Source organism: Dromiciops gliroides, chromosome 1, assembly GCF_019393635.1.
Source record: "Dromiciops gliroides isolate mDroGli1 chromosome 1, mDroGli1.pri, whole genome shotgun sequence".
NCBI lineage: Eukaryota > Metazoa > Chordata > Mammalia > Microbiotheria > Microbiotheriidae > Dromiciops > Dromiciops gliroides.
In genome coordinates, this window is record NC_057861.1 from 163,397,560 (window position 1) to 163,424,072 (window position 26,513).

Here is a 26,513-nt window from a genome sequence, read left to right on the forward strand (position 1 = left end):
TATAGGTAGGAAGTAATGACAGTCTGAATGAAAGTGGTAGCTCTGTGAGCAGAAAGATTTGAGAGATGTTGTGGAAGAAGAAATGGAAACTGATTTTGGATCTGTGGGATGAGTGAGAAGTTGGAGAATAATGCTGCAGTTATGACCTGGGAGAATAAAAAGAAAGGAAGTTAGAAGGAGAAATGAATCTGCTTGGGTGGGGGGATAATGAATTCTGTTTTGGAGACCTTGAATTTGAGATGTCTCTGGGTCAATCAGTTTGAAATGTCTATTAAATAGTTAGTGATGTCTGGCTGAAGCTCAGGGGTCATATGACTATAAAGATGTGCTCAGGTGTAGACAATAATTTGCAGACGATTAACTGTTCCCTTCTTATATTTCAATCAAGGACATCCTAAATTCACTTATAGATCATTCTCATGTTTTATAAACATGGGGAATGAGGCATAATGTCAGTAGTTATTGATAATCCTTTAGTCTACATTTTTTGTATAGTAATATTGTTTATGATTCCCTCTCCCCATTCCCCCACCTCTTTAGGTAACTTTTATCTCCCTTAGATATCTCATAAAACAATCTCTCAATTCTTTCAAGAGCGTGTTGCCTCCAGCATGGTTTTCCACTATCTTTACTTAACCTGGAACAACTGTTTTTCTATTGTTTTTGGCCATCATTTCTACTTCCTTCTATAGCACATGGAAAATGGACTTGTTTTTAGTCCAGAAGTTCCACGGTCACTGCTAATAAAAATAGTTCATTATAGAAATACTGACAAATCTTTTCCAGTTTTCCTCTTTATTGTTCAATTGTTAGGTTCCTCGGTGAATATCCTTGGGCCGATATGACTTTGTTGGGGCTTGTGAAAGGGTGTGCTGGTAAATGTTTAACAATTGGTTCTCTGAAAATACATGAGATGCTTTAATCTTCATTATTAATATTTTCTTCACCACTTTCTTAAGTCTAGATAACCAAGAAAACAGTAAATCAAACCTTGATTTGTAGCATTTTTTATTTCTAAGGTGAAGGAATCTTAGAGGATATTGAATCCAATTCTCTTGTTTTACAGATAAAATAACAAGCACAGAGAAAGTAAATGAGTTCCCCAAAGACACAGAGCTAGTAAGTGGTATGAAGTGGGATTTGAATTTTGATGGTCTAAAAATCTCTGATTTGGGGTCTTTTCTGACCCCTTTTCCACCATTCTGCCAGTAGCACTGAAGAAAGAAAAGGGGAAACACATAGGACAGAAGGCTAGTTTGTATTTTTTTCTTTCATGGATTGCATGGTCAAAAGTGGACAGACTACTGGTGATAAGCCTTTTCTGTATTTAGTTAAGCTGGATAGGAAACTCAATTTGTTTTGTTGTTCAGTCTTTTTTTCCCAGTTGTATCTAACTCTTCTTTATCCCATTTGGGGTTTCTTTGGCAAAGATACTAGAAGAACCGAGGCAAACAGGGTTATTAAGTGACTTGTCTAGGGTCACATATAAGTGTCTGAGGCCAGATTTGAACTCCTTATGAATCTTCCTGATTTCAGGGCCAGCACTCTGTCCATTGTGTCACTTAGTTTCCAACTCTATTTGTAACCAGGCCCATACTTGAAGCCTTTTTTGCTTGAGCTCCATGGCATAGCTGTTGAGAAGTTAGGGCCACTTTCATTCCAGGATGCAGCATCGGAGTAGAACTTAATGCAGACTTCATTAAAGATTTTTTTTTTTTTGCACAGGCCAATGGGGGTTAAATGACTTGCCCAGGGTCACACAACTATTAAGTGTCAAGTGTCTGAGGCTGGATTTGAACTCAGGTCCTCCTGAATCCAGAGCCAGTGCTATATCCACTGTGCCACCAATCTGCCCCCTAGCGGATTGTTTCTTATGCTTGTTTTATGTATCCTTCCTGCACCTAAATGGGAGATCATTCTCACATTTTATAGCAGTTAAGGTTAGGGGCAATATAGTAAAAGAAGTGGCCCATCAACTTTGATAATCCTCTTCAAAAATCTATGTCAGCTACTCAGCATGTGTCAAAACTAGACATCCCCAAATCATGCCTCTAACACATTTTTTGAGGGTGTAATGCCACAGATGTTATTTCTGCTGAGGAATTTGGCTGCAACCCTTGATTTTATAAACAACTATAAATTGCTATTAGATACTGCATGCAAGTCAAAACATCACCCTTCTGTTGTTATTGGTTCTCTTCAAGAATGATGGATGAACAAAAGCATGCAAAATATAGTTACTTGTAAATTATATTTATTGACTAAATATACTGACAATTCATATTGGCTTGAGGGTTCAAAACTCAGAAACTGAACTGGAGAAGGCAAGGGACAGCATATTGCGGAATTTTAACTAGGATGTATAATAGGTTCATTTATGTATTTTCCACTTTGTTCCTTCTTCCTCCCATCTCAGTGGTCAAGAGACTTTTAGGTCAATAAGTTTTTAGTTAGTGTATATAAATTATAACTGATTAACATCCAGTTGTTGTCTTCCAAAGAGGGCCAGTCTGATTAAGCATCTCCGTGGTGAGATGTTTAAAATCTAAATGTGTGGTCGCCTTAAATTAGAAGCTTTAGCACCAGTCTTTGGGCATTAAGCATTTATTGAAGCATACTAGGTATTAGTAAAAAGAGAACAGTTGGAGTTCAGAAAGTTAAGAAAAGGCCTATCTAGCCTAGAGTTCCAGCCTGGTCTGGTTCTTCCTCAAGTCCTCCACCACGAGCCTGCTTCAGCCACAAACTGTGTGTGAAAGCTTTTTAATAAGTGCAGAGGAGAGGTGGTCCTTACATGCTACTTCAAGCTGATTGGTTAGTGTCATCCAAATCCATTGGTTCACTGGTTTTGAGGGTGGTCTTGTGTTGATGTCATAGTCCACAGCCTCTGAGAACACTCCCTCTTGGGAGTCAGCCAGGTGTGGCTTTAATTAAATTAACTTTAAGTAGGTTAATCAGCAAAGTCCATCTCATTTAATTCAATCAGTTCTAAATTAATCTCAGGTGAGGCCTTTGGGTATCTGCCAAATTCCATTATTTTTTCACATTGGGCAGTGATGTCAAAACTCAAATAGTATGCCACAAAATAACTTAGAAAACAATAAATTCATATTATCTATGTAGTTTTATTTACCTTGTTAATGTTAAACATTTGCCAAGGACATTTTAATCTGGTTTGAGTTGTACTTGGAAGTGGTAAATTTGATATCTCTACACTTGGGTATGGAAAGTGAAATGTTCCCCACATTTTCCTCCTGCTCACCATAACTAGATTTCTAGAATGGTGATAATTTCAACAGCTCACACTTGAACAACACTGGAAAGTCTACAAAGCTCTTCATTCACAAAACCTTGTAAAGTAAACCCATTTTCAGATAGGGAAATCGAGGCTCTGACAGCCTCAGTGACTTGCCATTGGTCACAGGGCTAGTAGTAAGTGGCAGAGACAGGAGTCAAACCTGTCTTCTGCCTCCAAGTCCCAGGTTTTGTCCACTATTAGAACTAAAAACAAAACAAAACAATTTAAAGCATCATTTAATTCTATCCCCCTGTTTTATAGATCCAGATTCTAAGGCCCCAAAAGGTTAAATGACTTGTCCAAAATCACATAGATAATGCCAAAGGCTGACCTAGTACCCTAGTCTCCAGACTGTTTCTCTCTTTTAAAAAAATTTATTCATTTTGAACTTAAATACTTAAGGAGAAAAAATTTCCATGTACACAACACAACCTAAAAAGAGGATTCACTATAAAACCATGAATTTACACTTCATAATGTACTGTTTTTGGTGAGGCAATTGGGGTTAAGTGACTTGCCTAGGGTCACACAGCTAGTAAGTGTGTAAAGTGTCTGAGGCCGGATTTGAACTCGGGTCCTCCCGAATCCAGGGCCGGTGCTCTATCCACTGCGCCACCTAGCTGTCCCTCATAATGTACTGTTAAGTACTACTTGTCATTTCCAGAACTTCATTGGAAAACTGCCTGTTCATATCCTTTGATAATTTATCAACTGGGGAATAACTTGTATTCTTATAGATTTGACAAAGTTCTTTATATATTTGAGATATGAGACCTTTATCTGAAAAACTGTCTATAAAATACCCCCTTCCCATTTTTCTGCTTTCCTTCTGATCTTGGTTACATTGGTTTTATTTGTGCAAAACCTTTTCAATTTAATGTAATTGAAATTATCCATTTTACACCTCACAGTGCTCTTTATCTCTTGTTTATTCATAAATTATTCATCTATCCATATCTGATGGGTAATGTGTTTCATATTATTTAAATTTCCTTGTGATATCTCTATTTTTATCTAGGTTATATATCTATTTTGAACTTATCTTAGTAAATGGTGTAAGATATTGGTCTATGCACATTTTCTGCCAGATTGCTTTCCAGCTTTCTCAACAATTATGTGTGTGTTTTTTAACCAAATGATGAATTCTTATTCCCAAAACTTAAGTTTTTGCACTTGTCAAACACAAGGTTACTATAGTCATTTGCTTCTGTACATTATGTCTACTCTGTTCCACTAATCTTCCTTTAGCCAGTACCAGATAATTTTTTAAAATAAAAGTATTTTATTATTTTCCAGTTACATGTAGAGATAGTTTTCAACATTTGTTTATATGAGATTTCCAATTTCAAATTTTTCTCCCTCCTTCCCTTCCCTACCCCTCTCCCCTAGACAGCAGAGTACCAGATAATTTTGATAATTACTGCCTTATAGTATAGTTTAAGATCAGGTACTGCTTAACCTCTTTCCTTTACATTTTTCCCTTTGATATTATTGACCTTTAGTTCTTCCAAATGAATTTTGTTTTATTTTATCTAACTTAATAAAATAATTTTTGGGGGTAATTCAATTGGTATGGCATTAAATAGATTAATTTAGGTAAAGTTGTCATTTTTTATATATTGGCCCTGCCCACTCATGAAGTTAATATTTCTCTAATTAATTAAATCTGATTTTATTTGTATAAAATGTTTTTTATAATTTTTTCATATAGGTTGGGAGTTTGTTATGGCGGGTGTATGCCAAAGTATTTTATACTGCCTACAGTTATTTTGAATGGGGTATCACTTACCATCTCTTCTTGCAGGGTTTGTTGGCGATATATAGGAATACTGATGATTTATGTGAATTTACTTCCTTTACTTTGCTAAAATTGTTTCAACTAACTTTTTAGTTGAATCTTTAGGATTTTCCAAGTATATCATCCTGTCTTCTGCGAAGAGATTGTTTTATTACCTCATTGCCCAATCTGATTCCTTCTATTTCTTTACCTTCACTTAATGTTATTGCTAGGATTTCCAATACAATATTGAATAATATTGCTGACAATGGGCATCCTTGTTTCACACTTGATCTTACTGGGAAGGGTTCTATCTTAACTCTATTACAAATAATGCTTGCTGATGGGTTTAAGTAAATGTTTCTTGTCAATTTAAGGAAAAATCCATTTATATCTACACACTTTCAAGTATTTTTAGCATTTATAAAAATATAAACTGCCTATATCAGCAGAAGGAAAAGTAGAATATCTAAATAAATCTAGTTTAGAAAAAGAAATTGAACAGGCCATAAACGAGCTTCCTAAGAAGAAAATGACAGGACCAAATGAATTTACAAGTGAGTTCTATAAAATATATCAACAATGACATGATGGAAGAATATTTTTAAAACAAATGAGTGTTGTATTTTATTAAAAGCTTTTTCTACATCTATTGACACAATCATATGATTTTTGTTACTTTTATTATTATATAATCAATTATATCAATAGTTTTCCTTATGTTAAACCATCCCTGCATTCCTGGTATAAATCCTACTTGGTCACAATGTCCAATATTTGTAATATATTGCTCTAGTCTAGAAAATATTTATGGACGTTTAGGAGAGGCTAATTCAAACCTACCACAAGGAAAAAAACTTCCCTAATAATTAGCACTGTCCAAAAATTGAATGGGCTGCTTCAAGATGTAGTGATGTCTCTCTCATTGGAAGTCTACAAGCAAAGGCTGGATACCACTTGGGGCTGTTGTAGAAGGGATTTTTGTTTATTTAAAAATTATATTTTATGTTTTTCAAATAACAAAAATCTGCCTCCTCTCTGCCACTCCAGAACTCCTCTCCCCTCCCCCACCCCATTGAAAACCAAAGGAAAACACAACTCTTGTTACAAACACATTACCCAAAGCTAAAAGCCCCTACCCCCAAAAAAAAGAACCAAAAAACACCAAACCTGTGTCTCTTCTGCACTGAGACCTTCACCTTTTTTTTAATCAAGAAGTTATTAGCATGTTTCATCTTTTGTCCTCTAGAATTGAGATTGATCATCATTCCTAAAATCTTTTAAAGTTGTTTGTCTTGACCATATTGTCATCATTGTATAAACTGTTCTCCCAGCTCTGTTCACTTCATTCTGTGTCTGTTCATACAAGTTTTCCCAGGTTTCTTGAAACCATCTCCATCCTTTCTTAGAGCCCAGTATCATTTCATTACATTTATCTACCCTAAGTTGTTCATCTGTTCCCCAATTTATGGACATCCCATCACATTTCAATTCTTTGCCATCTCAAAAAGAGTTATGCTTTTGTATATCCTTAGTTTTTTTTGCTCAAGACCAATCCGTCCCTTAATCTAACCTTCCTTCTAATTCTCTCTTCTTCCCTTTCATTTCCCCAATAAGTTAAATGTATTTCTGTACCCAAACCTGTGTGTGAATTCTTCCCTCTTTTGACTAGTTCAAATAAGAGTGAGGTTCAAGTTTTAGGTTGTTTCCTCCCCAAACACCTTTCTTCTTTGTAAAGATGTGTACTTGTGTACACTGATTATATAAGGCATTTCCCCTTAACCTTCCTTCCTTCCTGCCTATTCTCCTTCCTACCCATGCTTCTTCCCCTCTCTTTAGGGCAAGACATAAAAGAATAATTTTCAGTCCTGGTCTAATTGGAATTCCTCTTTGAATTCTAATGATGAAAGGGCTCAGAAGAGACAAATGATCTCATATTTGAATGTAAGCAGTTTGTCTTTGTTTAGTTCTTTATAGTTGTTCATTTGTGTTTACCTTTTTGTTTCTTCTCTCATGTTTGAACTTCAAAATTTCTATGCAGCTCTGGTCTTTTCATCAGGAATGCTTAGAAGTTCTCTGTTTCATTAAAGATACATTACCCACTGAAGGATTATACTTAGTTTTGCTGGGTAAATTATTCTTGGCTGTAAACCTATATCCTTTGCTTCTGTAATATATTCCAAGCTGTTTGTTCCATAAGAGTGCTGGCTACTAAATTATGTGTGGTCCTGACTGTGGCTCCTTAGTACTTAAATTCTTTCTTTTTGGCAGTTTGCAATGTTTTTTTTTTCTTAGATCTGGAAGCTCTGGATTTTGGGTACAACATTCCTACAAGTTCCCTATTGGGAACCCTCCAGGAGATGATCAGTGGATTCTATTTCTTTACCCTCTGGTTCTAGAAGATCTGGGAAGTTTTCTTTTAAGATTTATGGAAACGTGAAATCTAGGTATTTTTTTGGGGGGGGATGGGGTTGGTCAGTGTTCATGTAGTTCAGTGTTTCTAAAATTATGTTCTCCATTTGTTTTCTAAGTTAGTTGTTTTTGATACAAAATACCTTATATCACCTATTTTTCTAGTCTTTTGACTTTAATATTTCTTGTTGTCTCATGGTCATTGGTTTCGGATTGATTTTTTTGGGGGCAGGGCAATGAGGGTTAAGTGACTTGCCCAGGGTCACACAGCTAATTAGTGTCGTGTCTGAGTCTGGATTTGAACTCGGGTCCTCCTGAATCCAGGGCCAGTGCTTTATCCACTGCACCACCTCGCTGCCCCATGGTCATTGGTTTCTATTTGGTTCATTCGATTTTTAGGAACTTTGTTGCTTGGGCAAGGTTCTTTCCAATTCTTCCATAACTCTCATTTCTTTTCCATGTCCTCCCCCTACTCTTCTTATTTTATTTATAGAGAATTTTTTTGGAACTCTTAAAAAACTCTTGTTTCATTTCTTCTAGGAGTTCTGGTTGAAGTTGTTCCCAAGCTGTGTTTTTCTTTGAGGTTTTGCTTATAAATGGTTTGGAGTCATTCTCTTCTGGATTTTTTTTTTTTGAGCATTCTTGTCACCATAATAGTTTTTTTGGAGCGATTTTTTTCTTGCTTATTATTCTAGCCTACTTCTCTGCTCTTCACATATTAGGCTTGGTTCCTGCATACTTTTGGAGGGAAGGTCTGGGCTGGTCTTGTTGCTGCTTTCTTGGAGTATTGAACACTGTGTTATTCTAAGATCTCAGAGACAGCTGAGGCTGGGGGCCTGTAAGCTTTCAGTGCTCCCAAAGTGGTCTGATCCAGGACAAAGTCTGTCCACTGCCCTTCTGGTCTAAGATTTATAAGTTCCTAACTTGGGTTTGAGTCTGAGCAACAGTAGGTTGCTGCTAGACTTAGCCACCATCAGTCAGCTAGAAGGTCTGCTGGTTCTGAGGTACAGAATTAAAGGCTCCCCTTTGGTCTGGGATTTCTGCCCTGGTTATTCTTCTGCTGGCTTTAGATTGGGTTAGAAGTTGGAATGGAAACCCTGCTCTGCTCCTGAGGTTAGTCACAACTGCAGCTGTTTGCTTCTGGACTTGTTCCTCTCAGCCTAGAGCCAGCTCCATATCACAGCATGCCAGTCCAGGGTGCAGGGCCCCTTAAACGGTCTGCTCTCGATTTGTGACCCAGAACTGGGTAACGACTGACAAAACTGCTAGTTGGCATGTGCTTTTGAACCCTGTAGTACCTTGGTATATGTCTGAGACCTCCTTTCGTCCTGGTGCACAGCCTCTCTCTGTGTGGTGGAGTTCTCACAGCTGCCTCTGGCTCTTTCTGTCCTGAGTGTCCACAGTTCTGTTTCCCTATGCTGGAAAAATCACTCATTACGACTTTTTCTTGAATTTCCCCATTAGGATTTGATCTGGTACATTTTCTAGATCTGTTTGGAGGAATTTGGTGGGGAGGGGCAATTTTCTGCACTGATCCCTGTTACTTTGCCACCTTGGCTTCACCTCCCTCAATTCCTGTTCATTTATGGAATGGATCAGAACTTAAGGGCCCCTTAAGTTTTGAGATTCTGTCATTCAGGTGCCAAAATTGACTATGAATGCTTTCCAGAGGTTGTGTTCATACATCTAGTCTTTATCCTGTAGTAAATGCAAACAGGTAGCTGGACAGAAGGCAACAGCATCTTTCAGGTACCTTACTCATATCAATACTAAATTCAACCAGGAGGGTGAGCCCTGTGTAATAAATAAGGTGATAACTATTGATCATAGTGTCCATTTTGCTTTTATTCTCTTTATTACACTGTGAATAACTATTGTTAAGTTAATGTTTTTTGGTAACATAATTTTCTCTTTTTATTCTTATATTAGATGGCTGGAAAGAAGCATGAAACCATCACTGAATCAAAAATCAGTTACAGAAGAGCTGTTAGTATTTGGCCCTATTGAATCAGTCACTACTCTGGGACGACAAGGTGCTCTAATTATATACGAGAATATGATTTCAGCTTGTAGAGCAGTGTCTGCTTTTCCTGCTGATGTTCCAGGCACAAGGCTACAGTGTTATTGGTACCATAAATTCATGTCGAAAAATAAGAAATGTAAGCAATTACAGAAAACAATTTTGCTGAAGCTCTAAAGAACATTTAACACAATTATCTGGGTCTACCATGAAATATAGTTATCAGAACAATAGTTTAATAATGGCAAAAGGCAACCTGAGTTTAGTCCATGTATCTTAAACAAGAGGAAATTAATTATGGATTCAGAAATATTTGATCTTCATTTTCAAAACAATCAGAGTTTTGACTTTTTATTGGCGAAGTTTACAATGGCATTTAGGCATTCATTAGAGAAGAATCTTTCATAAAGTAAAGTACATTCTTCAAGATTAACTTTGTGCAGTGTCTCTTTTTCGAAACTTCGAAGTAACTGTTTTGAAGACATCATAGCCTGAAGAAAATGGAAGGCAAAAGTATGATAAATATAAGATTATCCCATCTTTCACTCATTCATTCATTCAAGAAAAAGATTACTTGTTGAGTACCCATTATGTGTAAGGTCCTGGCCCAAACGAATACCAGGTATGGTCTATGCTCATAAGGACTTTGTGATCTAATTAGAGACATCATAAATGTGTGTGTGTGTATGTGCTTTCCATGTATATACACACATACATACACACATATGTGCACACGTGTACATACATGTATATATGTGTGTATATATAAACATAAAATTACTGTAATAAAAGGCAGTGTGTTTTAAGTGCTATCTCAGAGTTGTTTGGTTTTTCCCTACTGTATGCTCCAATACTTTATCGTATTAAACCTTTAGATACAGGCTTATATAGATGCACAATAAGTGATCTGGCTACCAAATTAACAAAGCAAGTGGTACAGTTAATAAATCCACAAGGTTGTCATGTTAGGTAGTTGTATTATCTGCTTAGAAGTCACTAGTGGCAGCCTGTAGGGTATCATGGCTTTAGTTACATGGCTGGGTCTCACAAGGGAAAAATATGACTTCCCATTCACCCTGTTACATAAGGGGAAGTATGTGAGCATGCGCATCTTTCAAGTACATTACCACATTGTTAGTTCGTCCTTGACAGTCCTAGAGGCTTTCTTTCTTTCTTTTTTTTTTTTTTTTGCGGGGCAATGGGGCTTAAGTGACTTGCCCAGGGTCACACAGCTAGTAAGTGTCCAGTGTCTGAGGCCGGATTTGAACTCAGGTACTCCTGAATCCAGGGCTGGTGCTTTATCCACTGTGCCACCTAGCCGCCCCAAGGCTTTCTTATCAATAGTTTCCCAGGGAAGTAGAGTTGGAGTGTGGGATCCAAGACATGCAGAATGAAACATCCAAATTAGGAAGAGACTTCTGGACTGCACTTAAGGTGCATACAGTATGAGCTAGCCATCACAGGGAAGTCACGCAACCTTTTCATCATCAACCCCCCTGTGCAAGTGTCCCTATACCTCTGATCCACACTTGCATGGACAAAGGAGGCTTTCTGCCAGGTATGCTTATATGTATAAATATCAGGGAAGGTTGGGGAGGAGTGAGACGGGAATTCACATAACATCCTCCAGCCATCCCAGACACTGACCCCCTCTAAGTGTCTCCTTTACATAAATCCTGTTTCTTTAACTCTGGAGCAGCCAATGGCTTTCTTTGGTATCGAGTTATTATCTACAAGATATAGGGGAGGTATGTGGGAAGTATATATCTGAGCCCCTGCCAGTACCCAACAAGTGGCATACTGAGCAGGATACCGTACCCTATGAGTGTAGTCACCAGGATACTGTACCCAACACAGCCCATTTGTCTCTTGTTCACTTTCTCATAGAGTATGCCTTCTTGCCTCCATGTATCATCTCTGTGGCCTTCCCCTAACTCCATCTATGTAAATCAATGGGACTGAACAGTCCAAAAAGGCCCCTGTATCACATTCTTGCTCCTGCTTATATACTTACACGTATTCCACCTCAGTGATTTTTTAAGACCCCAGGACTATGCTGATGGAAAAATTTGAGTTTATATATTGCCTTGCAAATGACTCAAGGTAAAAATGATTTTCCCCATTTTGCTGATTTGGAGTATGCTTAATAGAAGCTAAGATAGAGAAGGGAAGGAAAAGGATTTTTTTCTAAAACTCAGACTTCAGCTAGTGGCAAATAACTAGAAACAAAGGGACTGCCTATCCAATGGGGAATGAGTGAGTAAAGTACATGAATGTAATTGAATACTATTACGCTATAAGAAAAAAGAGAAAAAAAAAATATTTTTTTTGAGAGGCAATGGGGGTTAAGTGACTTGCCCAGGGTCACACAGCTAATAAGTGTTAAGTGTCTGAGGCCGGCTTTGAACTCAGGTCCTCCTGAATCCAAGGCTGGTGCTTTATCCACTGTACCACCTAGCTGCCCTGAGAAAAATCTTAAGAGAAACCTGAGACTTGTATGAACTGATGAGAGGAATTGAACAAAACCAGGAGGAAAGTCTGTACAATTATCAAGACAAGAAAGAAAAATAACCAACTTTGAAAGATTTAAAAACTCTGATCGATACAATGATGAAGCATGTTACTCACATCCTGATGGAGAGGTGATGGACTCAGTGTACAAAGACATCTATTTTTTTCTGGGTGTGGATAATGGGGGAATTTGTTTTATTTGACTATGTATATTTGTCTTAAGGGGTTTGTTTTTGTTTTTTCAATGGAGGAAGTGAGAGAGAGAATAGATTTTTTTTTCTTCACTGAAAAAAATAGATAAAAATTTTAAAATTACTGAATGGCCTTCAAAATGAATGAATAAAAATCATAGTCAATGTACTACAAAGTAAAGCCCACTTTTTACTGCTCACAATAACTAAAACCATGTGATATGTGACTTTCTTTCCTTTGAAGAGATTTTATTTTATTCTAGAAAAATAATTATACCTAGCATTAAATATTTAATCAATATTTTAAATCAGTATTTAAAAAAAATGAAAACTGGCTTTAGAAGTGGGGCATTAAGGCTAGTAAGTGCCATGAATACTACTTCCCTTAGTTTTCCCTCTCCATTACTGGTCACTAAAATAACAAATGTCAACTTGGTCTTTTCTTGAGGTCTTTCTCACCTGAAGAGCTTCTAAGTATCATAAGACTGTGATTTTAAGTTTTCTGAAATATATATTGTAAGTCATTGGCTTCAAGATTTAACACAGTATTTGAATGACTAAAGGTAGGACTTTCAAAGGTATATATATAAATAAATATTTCTAAAATAAAAAATCTAGAAACCATGATAACATTCCAAGTCCTGTCTTCCTCTTCCTACTCATTCCTTTAAGGCAAATTACCTCTTTTTTCAAAAAGTTATTTCCCAAGATCTATATATATGAAAACACGAACACTTACCTTTGGAGGAAGTTGTGAGTATGCCTTCAACCTGGTCCAAACTTCTTTCTGAAAAGTGCTATCTGGAAAAACTTCGGTAACAAGTCGTTGAGCATAAGCTTCTCGGGCTGTCAACTTCTTTCCAAAAATAAGCATTTCAGCTGCCTAAATTTAAGAGGAAGGTTGGACAGTATTAGCTTGAAGAAATAAACATAAGGCATCTGGTAGTCTGGGGCTGATCTATCTGATGTGGGTACTGGAACATTTGCTTGGTGTAATCTATACCTCTCTGGAAAGAGAGAGATGGGTGAGAGGTAAGCATGGACAAATACTGAGCTTGATCTTTACTGAAGACCTAGTTTCTACCCTAAAAGATCTCCTATAAAATGCTAACTCCCAGGAGCCCCTCCTGACAGAAGGGACACCCCCTGTGTAGGGGGGTGGAGAAAGCAAGGATGTCACCTTAGTATATTTTATATCTGGTTATTATGGTTATATAACAGTAACATGGCTCTGTTATGTAACTGCTCTTGTAGGATTTACATAACTACCCATGTAACCGTGGGCCATCTTTTGTTCTGTTCCCGGATAACTCCTGCCTAGGGCTGGTTGTCACCAGGACCAGCCTTGTAAGTAAACTCCCTCAATAAAACCTATTTACCACCACTCTGTCATGGACTGCCTTTCTTCAATATCTCAGTATCTTCTAATGGTGGGACTGTCTCAAGAGATGGCTTTTTCCCTGACACCCTAGAAATTCTGCCCCTAGGGTCAGCCTAGTTGATCAGAGTGTATCTGGCCTATGGAGCAGAGAGTCAGACCCTGATTAACTGTGAGGAACAGATATGTAAAAGCTCAACTCAAATTCAGCAGGCCATCATTCCTGCCCACAAACCAATCATTCTTCTGGTTAGGTAACATATTCTTTCCATAGGTTAATACGCAAATGCCCAAATTCCCAAGGTGTTGGTTCTGCATAACTCTTCAAAACAATATATGGTGTAAAATGTTAAAAGAAGGTGGTATGTAATACATTGACCTTATTCGCCCCATGCAACCCACCAAGATTTCAATGATTTTACCTTGGCTGGACCCATTATCTTTGGAAAGGTATAAGAGGAACATGCTTCTGGGCTCTGGCCTAGTTGAATAAATGGTGTGTGAAATGTTGCCTGTTAAAACAAACAAGAACATTTTTCTTGTGACTTTTCAGTTGGTTTCATCCATCCATCCATCCATCCATCCATCCATCCATCCATCCATCCATCCATCCATCCATCCATCCATCCATCCATCCATCCATTCATCCTTATTTTGGGGGGATCAAGTCTCCATATCTTGATCTGGCTGGAAATGCAATGGGGCTTGCTCCTACTCCTGACTGACACCAACCTTTTAACCTGTTCTGTTTTTGACATGGGCTGGTTGGGCCTCCTTAGGTGGACTGGTGAGCCCCCACCCCATCCTGGGGAGGTAGAAGGGAGATTAAATAGCATTGGTGCCAGACTTAGTATGGCCACCTGATAAGCTTTAGCACTATTACAGCTCAGAACTCCTGAACTCAAGAGAATCAACAGCTGCAGCTTTCCTAATAGCAGGGATTTTAGGTGTGTGCCACCACCATGCCCAGTTTGGTTTTTAAATGAAAACCAGTTGGTTTTTGTTGGGGTTTTTTTTTAAACCAGTTGGTTTTTAATGATTTTTAGTTAACTTGAAAAATGCCTAAAACATGGACATGGAAATTCTTAGATTTTCCTCAGGTCTTGAATTTTTTTTTTCTGTGCTTCACAAAGAATAAAAGTCTTCATGAATTTTAGATGGAAGGGAACTAATTTACAATAATTATAGTCTAAACTGAATGCTTGGATTTCATTTAGCTTTTTATTTAGATTATGATTTGATACATGGGCTGATTTTTTTCTCTCAATGTTTTTCAAAGGTACTTTTAAAATTTATTGTCTTGATTAGAGAAGCTAAGTCTTTCACAGATGATCATCATTACATTATTGCTGTTGCTGTGTAAAATGTTCTCCTGGTTCTGCTCATTTCACTGTGCATCAGTTCATAAGTCTTCCCAGATTTTCCTGAAACCATCAAGCTCATCATTTCTTATAGCACAATAGTATTCCATAATAATCCCATACCACAAATTACTCACTCATTTCCAAATTGATGATTGCCTCAATTGCCAATTTTTTGCTGCCACAAAAAGAGCTGCTATAAATATTTTTGTACATATAGGTCCTTTTCCTTTTAAAAAAAAATCTCTTTGGGATACAGACATAGTGTTATTATTGGGTCAAAGATTATACACAATTTTGTAGTCTTTTGGACATAGTTCCAAAATTGTTCTTCAGAATGGTTAGACCAGTTTACAACTCTACCAGTGGTACATTAGTGTACCTGTTTTTCCACATCCTTTCCAGCATTTGTCATTTTCCTTTGTTGTCATGTTAGCTAATTTGATATGTGTGAGGTGGTACCTCAGAGTTGTTTTAATTTGCATTTTTCTAATCAATACTGATTTATAAAAGTTTTTCATATGACTATTGATAACTTTGATTTCTTCTGAAAACTGTCTCTTCATATCCTTTGACCATTTGTCAGCTGGAGAATGGCTTTTATTTTTATAAACTTGGATCAGTTCCCTATATAATTAAGAAATGAGGCCTTTATCAGAGAAACTTGCTGTAAAAATTTCTGCTTTCCTTCTCATCTTGGCTGCATTGACTTTATTTGTGCAAAAGCTTTTTATGTAATCAAAATCGTCCATTTTTCTTCCTCTGATCCTGTCTCTCTTTCTATCTAATCAAGACAATGATCTATGATAAATCCAAAGGACCCATGATAAAAAATGCCATTCACCTCCAGGGAGAGAACTGATGAATTCCAAATGCAGACTGAAGCATATTTTTCTTATTTTCTTTATTTTTCTTGCATTTGTCTGTTTTCTTTTGCAACATGGCTAATTTGGAAATATATTTTGCATGATTTCACAGGTATACCTGATAACAAATTACTTGCATCCTCAACAAGGGGGAGAAGAATGGGAAGGAGAGAATTTGGAATTCAGAATAAAAAAAAATGAATGTTAAAATTTTTTACATTGGGAAATATTTAATGAAATAATTAAAAAAAAAGAACAGAAAAATGCAGAGAGAACTGATGAGCTGAACACAGAATGACTATTTTTTTACTTACTTTCTTTTTCTTTTTTTTCTTCAATATGGCTAATATTGAAATATGCTTTGCATAAAAAAAGATTAAAAAAGATAGGGGATGATTAAAGATACAGTCTGTTGGAAAAGATAGGAGGGGAAGGTATCAAGGGCATATGTAAAGGGCTTGGCCTTGGCAAGGATAAGGGTTGCCTCATTATCAGAGATTAAAGGAGGGGAGAGTGGGGGATGATGTCAAGAAGTTTTGAGATGATGAGAAAAGGAGATGATGGAGCTCTTGGCACAATGACTATTTTTTCAATAAAATAAGAGGCAAGGTCCTCAGCTTGGGAAAGGGGGTGCTTCTTGTCTATGTAATTGCAGTTTGTATATGTAACTCCTACTGCATAGAATTACAGGGCTGGAAGGGTTGTTTGAGGTCATCTAGTCCAACCCCTTCACTATATACACATGAGGGAACTGAGGCCTGGAAAGGTGAAGGCATTCATTCATTCATTTATCATTTTTTTTTTTTTGCAGGGCAATGAGGGTTAAGTGACTTGCCCAGGGTCACACAGTCAAGTGCCTGAGGCTGGATTTGAACTCACATCCTCCTGAATCCAGGACTGGTGCTTTATCCACTGTGCCACCTAGCTGCCCCCTGTGTGAAGGTATTTATTAAGTATTAAGTCAGTAGAGTACACGAGTCTGGATTCCCAGTCCAAAATGCTTTCCTTTCCTTTGCTAGTCATTAGCTGATGGCTGGTCTAACTTAAGTTGGGGCCCTGTTTAATAGGGAGTGATGCTTTCTTTATTTTTATGTCTACCAGTGCAGGTATTCCCTTTAATGCCTTTGTTTACAATACTGTTGAGCAAAATCCTTTGACAGAATCACCTCTTTCTCATCCTGAATCCTAAAATAGAGATGAAAAATGGTAAAAATTGTGGGTGTGTGTAGGGAGAGGTGTTTATATAGCTCTTCTTTTTAATTCTAAAGGAAATGTCAAGTCCCATGACCTGGTGCTATCTTTAATTCGTCCCACTCTCTTTTATACAATTCATGCTCCAGTCAAATTTTTCAACTTCTTGCCTTCAGAACTCTGCCTTTTCACATCCCACCTCAGTATCCTTATAACCTGTCCCCTGTACTAGGAATGCACTGCCTCCTCACCTCTGAGATCTTTCCTTCCAGTCAGCTTAGGTGTTCTCTCCTAGGGGAAAGTCTTTCCTAATCTTACAAAATCTAAATGATTTTCCTTTTCTCATCTAGTGGCTTGGTGTTACAGTAGATAAAGTCCTGGACTTGGAGTGCCTGGGTATTTATTTTGTTGTGTGGCTCCTGGGTGTATGTCACTTAACCTCTGTCTACCTCATTTCTTCATCTGTGAGATGGGAATTATAATAGCACCTACCTCACAAAGGATCAAATGAGATGATATTTGTAAAGTGCTTTGCAAACCCCACATACATGCTAGCAATTATTCTCAGATTATCCTATGTTTACTTATCTCCCTCTCCTTCCCACCTTCTAAGATCCCTGGGGTCAGGATTTTTTTTTTAAATATTTGTATTCCTAGCACATAGCACAGTGTTTCCCACCTACCTAAGACCACCTTACATCTACTCTGTGCTTGTCTTATATGTACCAATTTATGTATATCTTGCTTGTGCTATTAGAATGTAAAACCCCCTTTTCCTTAAGATGGTACCAAAGGCGAAGAAGGAAGCGGTTGTTCCCCCCAAGACAGAAGCCAAGGCCAAGACCTTGAAGGCCAAGAAGGCAGTATTGAAGGGTGTGCACAGCCACAAAAAGAAGAAGATCCAAACATCCCCCACCTTCCGTCGACCCAAGACTCTAAGACTTTGAAGGCAGCCCAAGTACCCTTGGAAAAGTGCTCCAAGGAGAAACAAGCTTGACCACTATGCCATCATTAAGTTTCCCTTGATCACTGAGTCTGCTGTGAAAAAGACAGAGGACAACACCCTTGTCTTCATTGTGGATGCCAAGGCCAACAAGCATCGGATTAAGCAAGCTGTATGACATTGATGTGGCCAAGGTCAGCACACTGATCAGGCCTGATGGAGGGAAGAAGGCCTATGTCCGACTGGCTCCAGACTATGACGCTTTGGATGTTGCCAACAAAATTGGAATCATCTAAACGGTGTCCAGGAGGACCTCAGTTCAAATGTTACCTCAGATACTTGACACTTATAGCCACGTGACCATTCATCAGCAACTCACTAAACCTGAATTGTGCATTATCCCACATACTACTACGATACAATAAAGAAAATTTTCAGTAAAAAAAAAAAGAATGTAAAACCCATGAGGGCAGGGATTGTTTTCCCAATTGTAAAAACAATTTTTAATATATATTTTTTTAAATTTTGAGTTCCAAATTGTCTCCTTCCTTTACCTCCTCCCTCCTTGGGAAATCAAGCAATTTGATTTAGGATATACATGTGCAATCATGAAAAACATATTTCCATATTGGTCATATTGTGAAATAAAACAGGATCCTCCCCAACACACACACATGAAAAATAAAGAAAAAAGTATGCTTGATCTTGCATTCAGACTCCATCATTTATTTTCTCTGGAGGTGGATATAGCATTTTTCATCATGGGTCCTTTGGAATTATCTTGGATCAACATATTGCTGAGAATAGCTAATTCATTCACAGTTGTTACTGTGTAAAATGTTCTACTGGTTCTGCTCACTTCACTTTTCATCAGTTCATATAAATCGTCTCAGGTTTTTACTGAAACCATCTTGATTGTCATTTCATATAGCACAATAGTATTCCATCACAATCACATAACATAATTTGTTTAGTCATTCCCCAATTGATGGGCATCCCCTCAATTGCCAATTCTTTGCTAACACAAAAAAGAAATGCTATAAATATATTTGTACACATAGGTCTTTTCCCTTTATTTTTTTTTTTTTGGCAGGGCAATGGGGGTTAAGTGACTTGCCCAGGGTCACACAGCCAGTAAGTGTCAAGTGTCTGAGGCTGGATTTGAATTCAGGAACTCCTGGATCCAGGGCCGGTGCTTTATCCACTGCACCACCTACCTGCCCCCTTCCCTTTATTTTTAAAAACCTTTTTTGGGATACAGACCTAATCATGGTATTGCAGCGTCAAAGGGTATTGAGAGAAATAATTGCTAATTGAGTTAGTATTGACTATCCTGATGATTTATATTGGCTTGTAAGGTCTAATTCAAACACCTTTTAGATTAAAAAGTATATAATCACTATAGACAGAGACCAAGTTCCTCATTTCTGTAGAGCTAAGCCCCTGCAACTGAGTTAAGCTAACATAAACATTTCCTCATTTCTCAAATCTAAGTTACCCTCTGTGTTTAGCTCTGTGGTCAGCTAACATTTTCACTGCACCTACCACAGTAACAGGACATTTCAGTTAGCACAATACTCCCTTGATGGGACTACCCAGTATGGTGTACCTGCATCAAAGAAAGCTCTGTTCTCTATAAGCAAAGCAGAATTGAAGGAGTTCAAAAAGAAACAAAGAGATGTGCAAATTTAAAGAATCACCACTCCAAATGTTCATACAAACTACTTGTGCCTGACCTGTGGTAGAGCTTTCTAAGCTTGTATTGGTCTGATCAGCCATACTAGGACACACCATACCTGTCATTTTGGTCCTCTTTAAGAAGGAAGGACAACAACCACCAACTTCCTTGATGGAGACTGGTTGATGTGGTATCTTGATGAATTAAGATAAATAGTCTGGTGACTATCCCTCCTCCAAAATGCCCTCTTTTAACCCCAACATGCCTACACCCCAAATGTTGGCAATAGTGACAAATTAGAGCCTCCCCATTACAGGACGTACCTAGCCTAATCACAAGTCAGGTATAATGTCTCATCCAATCAAAATATGTTCAAAACAAGTTTTTCAAGGTTCTGTAATTCCCCAGCTCCTGTTTTACTACTGTAAAAGAAGCTCTGTAAAACCCCTGTGTTTGTCTCTGACAACTGAGGAGGCAGGTGACCTGATTTGTTGGCAACTGCTAGCCTTGCAAATAGATCATTGCGCTCAGAACTTTGAACCTGTTTCCTTTATTTGTAGATTTTAATTGTGACAGTATGCATAGTTTTATAGCCCTTTGAGCATAGTTCCAAATTGCTTTCCAGAATGGTTGGGTCAGTTTACAATTCTACTAACATGTCCCAATTTTCCCACATCCTCTCCAATATTTCTCATTTTCCTATTCTGTCAAATTAACCAATCTGATAGGGGTGACCTGGAACCTCAGAATTGTTTTAATTTGCATTAGACTATAGATAGTTTTGATTTCTTCTGAAACTGTCTGTTCATATCCTTTGACCATTTATCAACTGGACAATGGATTGTATTATTATAAATTTGACTCAGTTCTCTATATATTTGAGAAATGAGGCCTTTATCAGAAATACTTATTAAAAAAAAACACCCCTCTCTCCCCCCTTCTCCCACTGTTTTCTGCTTCCTTTCCAGTCTTGGCTGCATTGTTTTTGTCTGTGGGAAAAATTTCTAATTTAATGTAATCAAGATGATTAATTTTACATTCCATTATGCTGTCTCTTATTTGGTCATAAATTCTTCCCTTATCCACACATCTAACAGGTAAACTATTCCATGCTCCATTAATTAATTTGCTTATGGTGTAACCCTTTATATCTAAATCATGTACCTGTTTTTACCTTATCTTGGTATTTGGTGTGAGATGTTGGTCTATACCTAGATTCTGCCAAATTTTCTAGTTTTCACAGAAGTTTTTGTCAAAGAGTGAGTTCTTGTGCCAAAATCTTGGATATTTGATTACTATGGTTGTTTACTACTGTGTATTATTCCTATGCTTTCTAGTGTTAATAGGAATGAGTGTTGTATTAGGTGAAAAGCTTTTCCTGCATCTACTGAGATAATCATATGATTTCTCTTGGTTTTGTTTGACATGGTTAATTATGCTGATGGTTTTCCTAATATTGAACCAGCCCTGAATTCCTGCTATAAATCCCACATGCTCATAGTATATGATCTTTGATATACTGCCATAATCTCCTTGCTAGTATTTTATTTAACTTCATTAGGAAAACTGACCTATAGTTTTCTTTCTTTGTTTTTGCTCTTCCTGGCTTAGGTATTAACACTATATTTGTACGGTAAAAAAAATCTGATAGGATTACTTTTTGGCCTACTTTTCCAAATGGTTTATATATTATTGGAATTGATTGTTCTTTAACTGTTTGGTAGAATTTACTTGTGAATCCATTTGGTCCTGGAGATTTTTTCTTAGGGAGCTCACTGACAGCTTATTCAATTTCCTTTTCTAAGACAGGGTTATTTAAGTATTCTATTTCCTGTTCTGTTAATCTGGGCAATTTATATTTTGTAAATATTCATCCATTTTACTTAGATTGTTAGATTTATTGGCATATAATTGGGGAAAATAGCTCCTAATACTTGCTTTAATTTCCTCTTCATTGGTGGTGAATTAATTTTTTTCATTTTTGATGCTGGTAATTTCATTTTCTTTTTTTTAAATCAAATTAACCAATGATTAATCTGTTTTATTGTGGTTTTTAAAAAATAAAACCAGCTCTTAGTTTTATTTATTAGTTCAATGACTCTCTTACTTTCAATTTATTAATCTCTCTTTTGATTTTTAGGATTAACAAAAATTTTTCTTTATATCCTCAATGTACATGGTGCCTGGTCACAGAGTAAGCATTTAATAGTCTTGTGGAATGATTGCTTAAAGCATTATTTCTGACAATGAGGTCTCCAGGGTCTGTTTGAATAGACTCTGGTGATGAGATAACCAGGCATAGTCACTCAGGTACTAAATGTTTTGATACATGACTATCTTTCCCTAGATGGAATAATTAGCACAGAACAAGAAATCTATTCCTTAGGAAAAACAAAACATCTCCTAAATAACCAGTAGATCATGATCATCTGCTGAATTGGGAACACATAAAAATGTGAGGAAAAATTACTGGGGAAGGAGATTATTATCATGTGAAATAGATCTAGGCCCATGAAATTAGCTAGGGTCTCTATGCTAGGCTGGGTTAAACATATCTAGGAATAAAGTACCCTCTTATTAAAGGTGAAATTTGGGAGAAAATAAAGTCTTTCACTGGCTGTATGGGTTTCAATAAGCCACTTAAACTTTCTGGGACTCAGTTTCTGGGACTTAGTAAAATGATGGGTTTCTATTATATATGCTAAAAATAAGAATATATCTAGCACTTAGTGTTTTAGGGTCGGCAAAGCATTTTACATCTATTATCAGAGACAGCTAGTGATGCAGTGGATAAAGTGTTGGGCTTAGAGTCAGGAAAACCCAAATCCAAATCTGGTGATAGACATTAGCTGTGTTACCTTGGGTAAGTCACTTTATCTCTGTTTTAGTTTCCTCAACTGTAAAATGAGAATAACAATTGCATCTACTTCATTGTTGTGAGGAATAGCAAGCGTCTGGCACATAGTAGGTACAATATGAATACCAGTCATGAATAAATAAATAATATATGTCTTGCCTATTGCATAGGGTCATTATGAGAATCAACTGCGAGTTAAATTATTAAAAATTAAAATATTAAAAAATTATTAAAAAATTAAAAATATTTAGCACAATGTTTGGCACATAGTAGGTGTTGTGTAAATGCTTGTTCCAATGCCTATTTCCTCTTATTTCATTTGATTCGATTATATAACCTTTAAAGTTGATTATAGCATGGATAACTTATGGTTCTAAGATTTGTGTACTTGGGAGAAGTAGATTACAAAATGATTATTTTTTCATTCATTAATAATTATTTTTTTGTGAGGCAATTGGGGTTAAGTGACTTGCCCAGGGTCACACAGCTAGTAAGTGTTAAGTGTCTGAGGCCAGATTTGAACTCAGGTCCTCCTGACTCCAGGGCCAGTGCTCTATCCACATTAATGATTTTTTAATGACAATCTGACATAATCATTTAGCAACATTTTTATAAAGCAATCTTAGAACAGAAGAATGAATAGGCTGCCTAATATATTGGCAAGCATGGGGGCAGCTAGATGGCGCAGTGGATAGAACACCGGCCCTGGAGTCAGGAGTACCTGAATTCAAATCCAGCCTCAGACACTTAACACTTACTAGCTGTGTGACTCTAGGCAAGTCACTTAACCCCAATTGCCTCACTAAAAAACAAAAATACCCAAAAAGACAACCATGCCTCACTAAGAACAATTCAGCTGATTTTTCAGGGGAAAAAAAGTGTGGGGAGGAATCACCCCTCTTCCAAATAAAAAGTCATTCTGTTTTTTTGTTTGTTTTTTGTGAGGGGCAATGAGGGTTAAGTGACTTGCCCAGGGTCACACAGCTAGTAAGTGTCAAGTGTCTAAGTCTGGATTTGAACACAGGTCCTCCTGAATCCAGGGCCAGTGCTCTATCCACTGTGCCACCTAGCTGCCCCCCAAAAAGTCATTCTTATTACAATTGGACTTAGACTTTGGAAATCTAAATGTAGCTACCAAAATTCTGTGCAATTCATTCGGTGACCATGCCATTGCTGCAAAGAATTATATTAATGATGCTGATAATTTAAAAAGAGAAATGAAAAGATAACTTACCCTGTCAGTTGCATATACAATATCAAACAACCCAAGAAGTGTAACTGAGATTCCTACAGCTGGGCCATTTACCACTGCAACTAGGGGCTTGGGGAAATCTATAAAATGATCAACAAATTTCCTAAAAGACAAAGAAAAACAATGGACATAATATTCTACATTTCCCCCCCAGTACATCAATGATGAAGCTATATAACATAGGAAAAATATTTTTAAGCCTGAGTTAATGGATCCCTGTGACCAGATGAAGAGTGTCCAATACAATGGCCTGTATCTTTACATTGGTTTTAAACATTCTTTTGTATCCCATCACATTAATTTTAGACAGGAGAGGGTCTGACATATCTGATGTTGTAAATCTCGATTAGGTCTTCCTTTAAGGTTCTAACACAGGGCTTTTAAAAAATTACGTGCGTGCGTGCATTCCACAAATTTCAAGATTCCAACATTTTAATGTGAACAGTAGTACTGATGCAGTGATCTGTAAGGAGGCAGTGACCTTTCAGATAAGTATGGGTCTTTGTGTGTGTGTGTGTGTGTGTGTGTGTGTGTGTGTGTGTGTGTGTGTGTGTGGCAATGAGGGTTAACACAGCTAGTAAGTGTCAAGTGTCTGAGGCTGGATTTGAACTCAGGTCCTCCTGAATCCAGGGCCGGTGCTTTATCCACTGTGCCACCTAGCTGCCCCTAAGTATGGGTCTTGTAGGTATCATGCTATGGTGTCTTAGCAGTGGAAATTGAAACCCTGGAAGGAACATACAAGCCTCCCCCTTCTCTATTGAAATGTTCAAAGAAAAAATATTATCAAAAGCTATTATTAAAAGATAAGATTACTAGTTGCAGTAGTACCATTATGATACTGTTATTAATATTAATACTATTATTAAAGATTATTAAAAACTTTTATGAAAATAAGATAGGTCCTATCCAGAAGAATTGATCATTGGAAGAAGTGGTTCTAGTCATTAGCTAGGTTGAGTATTTGCTAAAATCTGTTGCCCATTAACTCAAGAAGTAGAAACATTCCATATGTCAACTGGATCTTTTTTTTTTTTAAAGTGAGGCAATTGGGGTTAAGTGACTTGCCCAGGGTCACACAGCTAGTAAGTGTTAAGTGTCTGAGGCCAGATTTGAACTCAGGTCCTCCTGACTCCAGGGCCAGTGCTCTATCCACTGCGCCACCTAGCTGCCCTGACTGGTTCTTTTTTAAAAATGGTATTTTATGTTATTCCTATTACATGTAAAGATAGTTTTCAACATTCATTTTTGAAAGATTTTGAGTTCTAAATTTTTCTCCCTCTCTTCCCTCTCTCCTCCTGAAGCCAGCAAGCAATTTGATATAGGTTATGTAGAGGGCTAAAATTCTAGCTAGTCTGTCTAAAATATCTAATGAGTGATTGCCAATAAATTATAAGCTTTAGCAAGAGTTAGACTTTTAAGCATTTATTAAGGAGAATAAGAATTTGGTGAAGAGAAAGAGAAAGGCCTAGATTCATCTATCTATTAAAGGGAGAGTGCATTTCTAGCTCCCTTCTCCACCAGAGTCCTGACGAAAAAGAGCGAGAGAGCCAGCCTCGCCCCTTCTTCCTCCCATAAGCAAACATCACTTCCTGATGCCAAAGACCCAGATGTCTTGCCTTCAGACGCCTTCTCCTCATGGTAGAGCTTTGCTATAGTAAGTCTCCAGCAGGTGGCATCATTCCAATTGTTACAGTTAGTTGTTAAAATCATGTTAAATATATTTGCACATTAGTCATGTTGTGAGAGAAGAATCAGAACAAAAGGAAAAAAAAAACACAAGAAAGAAGAAACAAAAAAAACAACAATAAAAGTGAAAACAGTATGCTTCAATCTGCATACAGACTTCATAATTCTTTTTCTGAATGTGGAGGGTATTATTCATCATGAGTTTTTTGGTATTGTCTTGGATCGTAGTATTGCTAATAAGAGCTGTCAACTGATTCTTTTTTTTTTTTTTAAATGAGGCAATTGGGGTCAAGTGACTTGCCCAGGGTCACACAGCTAGTAAGTGTCAAATGTCTGAGGCTGGATTTGAACTCAGGTACTCCTGACTCCAGGGCCGGTGCTCTATCCACTGCGCCACCTAGCTGCCCCTTGTCAACTGATTCTTAATCAAATTTTAATGGACAGAAGTATCAGTTATACTTAACAAATTGCAAAAAGTAGGAACATCTTTGAGGAAATAATGGGGTTTTGGGACTCCCGGAGGGCCCCATTGAAAGAACCTGGCCTGACATTTCTTAAGGCCAGCTGAGAGTCAGGAAGTTACCTCATTCAAAACCACACCCACCTGAAAGCCTTGTTCCAGTCAGAGGATCTGTCCTCTTGGCTCTGACATCAGCATGACTGCTTCAAACCACCCTCAAATCCAGTGAACCAATAGATTTGAATGATGCTAGCCAATTAGCTTTAAGCTGTGTGTGAGGGCGGGCTCTGCCTCTTCCCTCAGAGAGCTGAGTTATTTCTCTTTGGCCAGGGAACTTGGTGAGAGCAGACCCAGCCCACTAGGGTTCCCCATTTTCTATTTTTTCTCTCTTCTCTTTCTTGTTAGGCTTTCCCATCTTTCAGAGCCATGTGCGCTCTCTTTACTAATATTTAATATACTTTAATAAATGCATAATGACCCCAAACTGGTACAGTAGCCTCTAATTTTCTAAGTAACAAATATATGATTAAACTCCAGCTAATTTTCCCTACACTTGGGACAGAAATGGGGTGACCAAAAATAGTTTTACTTGCTACACATCAAATAACAGATGGGAGTAGTTTAAAGAACTATGT

General features: G+C 37.4%; 1 protein-coding gene and 1 pseudogene across 3 annotated transcripts in view; one reads left to right on the plus strand and one right to left on the minus strand.

Moving 5' to 3' along the window:
- Window positions 1-9,308: 9,308 nt before the first annotated feature.
- The window catches only part of ECI2 (enoyl-CoA delta isomerase 2), a 43,224-nt gene continuing 26,019 nt past the window's right edge, over window positions 9,309-26,513 (minus strand). For all 3 annotated transcript variants that reach the window (XM_043977808.1, XM_043977807.1, XM_043977806.1), the window contains exons 7-10: window positions 23,715-23,835; window positions 14,007-14,096; window positions 12,946-13,089; window positions 9,309-9,995 (exon numbers count right to left, since the gene is read on the minus strand). In XM_043977808.1, the coding sequence (XP_043833743.1) occupies window positions 9,840-9,995; window positions 12,946-13,089; window positions 14,007-14,096; window positions 23,715-23,835 (511 nt within the window). In that variant the 3' untranslated portion in view covers window positions 9,309-9,839. The remainder of the gene's footprint in view (window positions 9,996-12,945; window positions 13,090-14,006; window positions 14,097-23,714; window positions 23,836-26,513) is intronic.
- Window positions 17,785-18,341, plus strand: LOC122735924 (annotated as a pseudogene).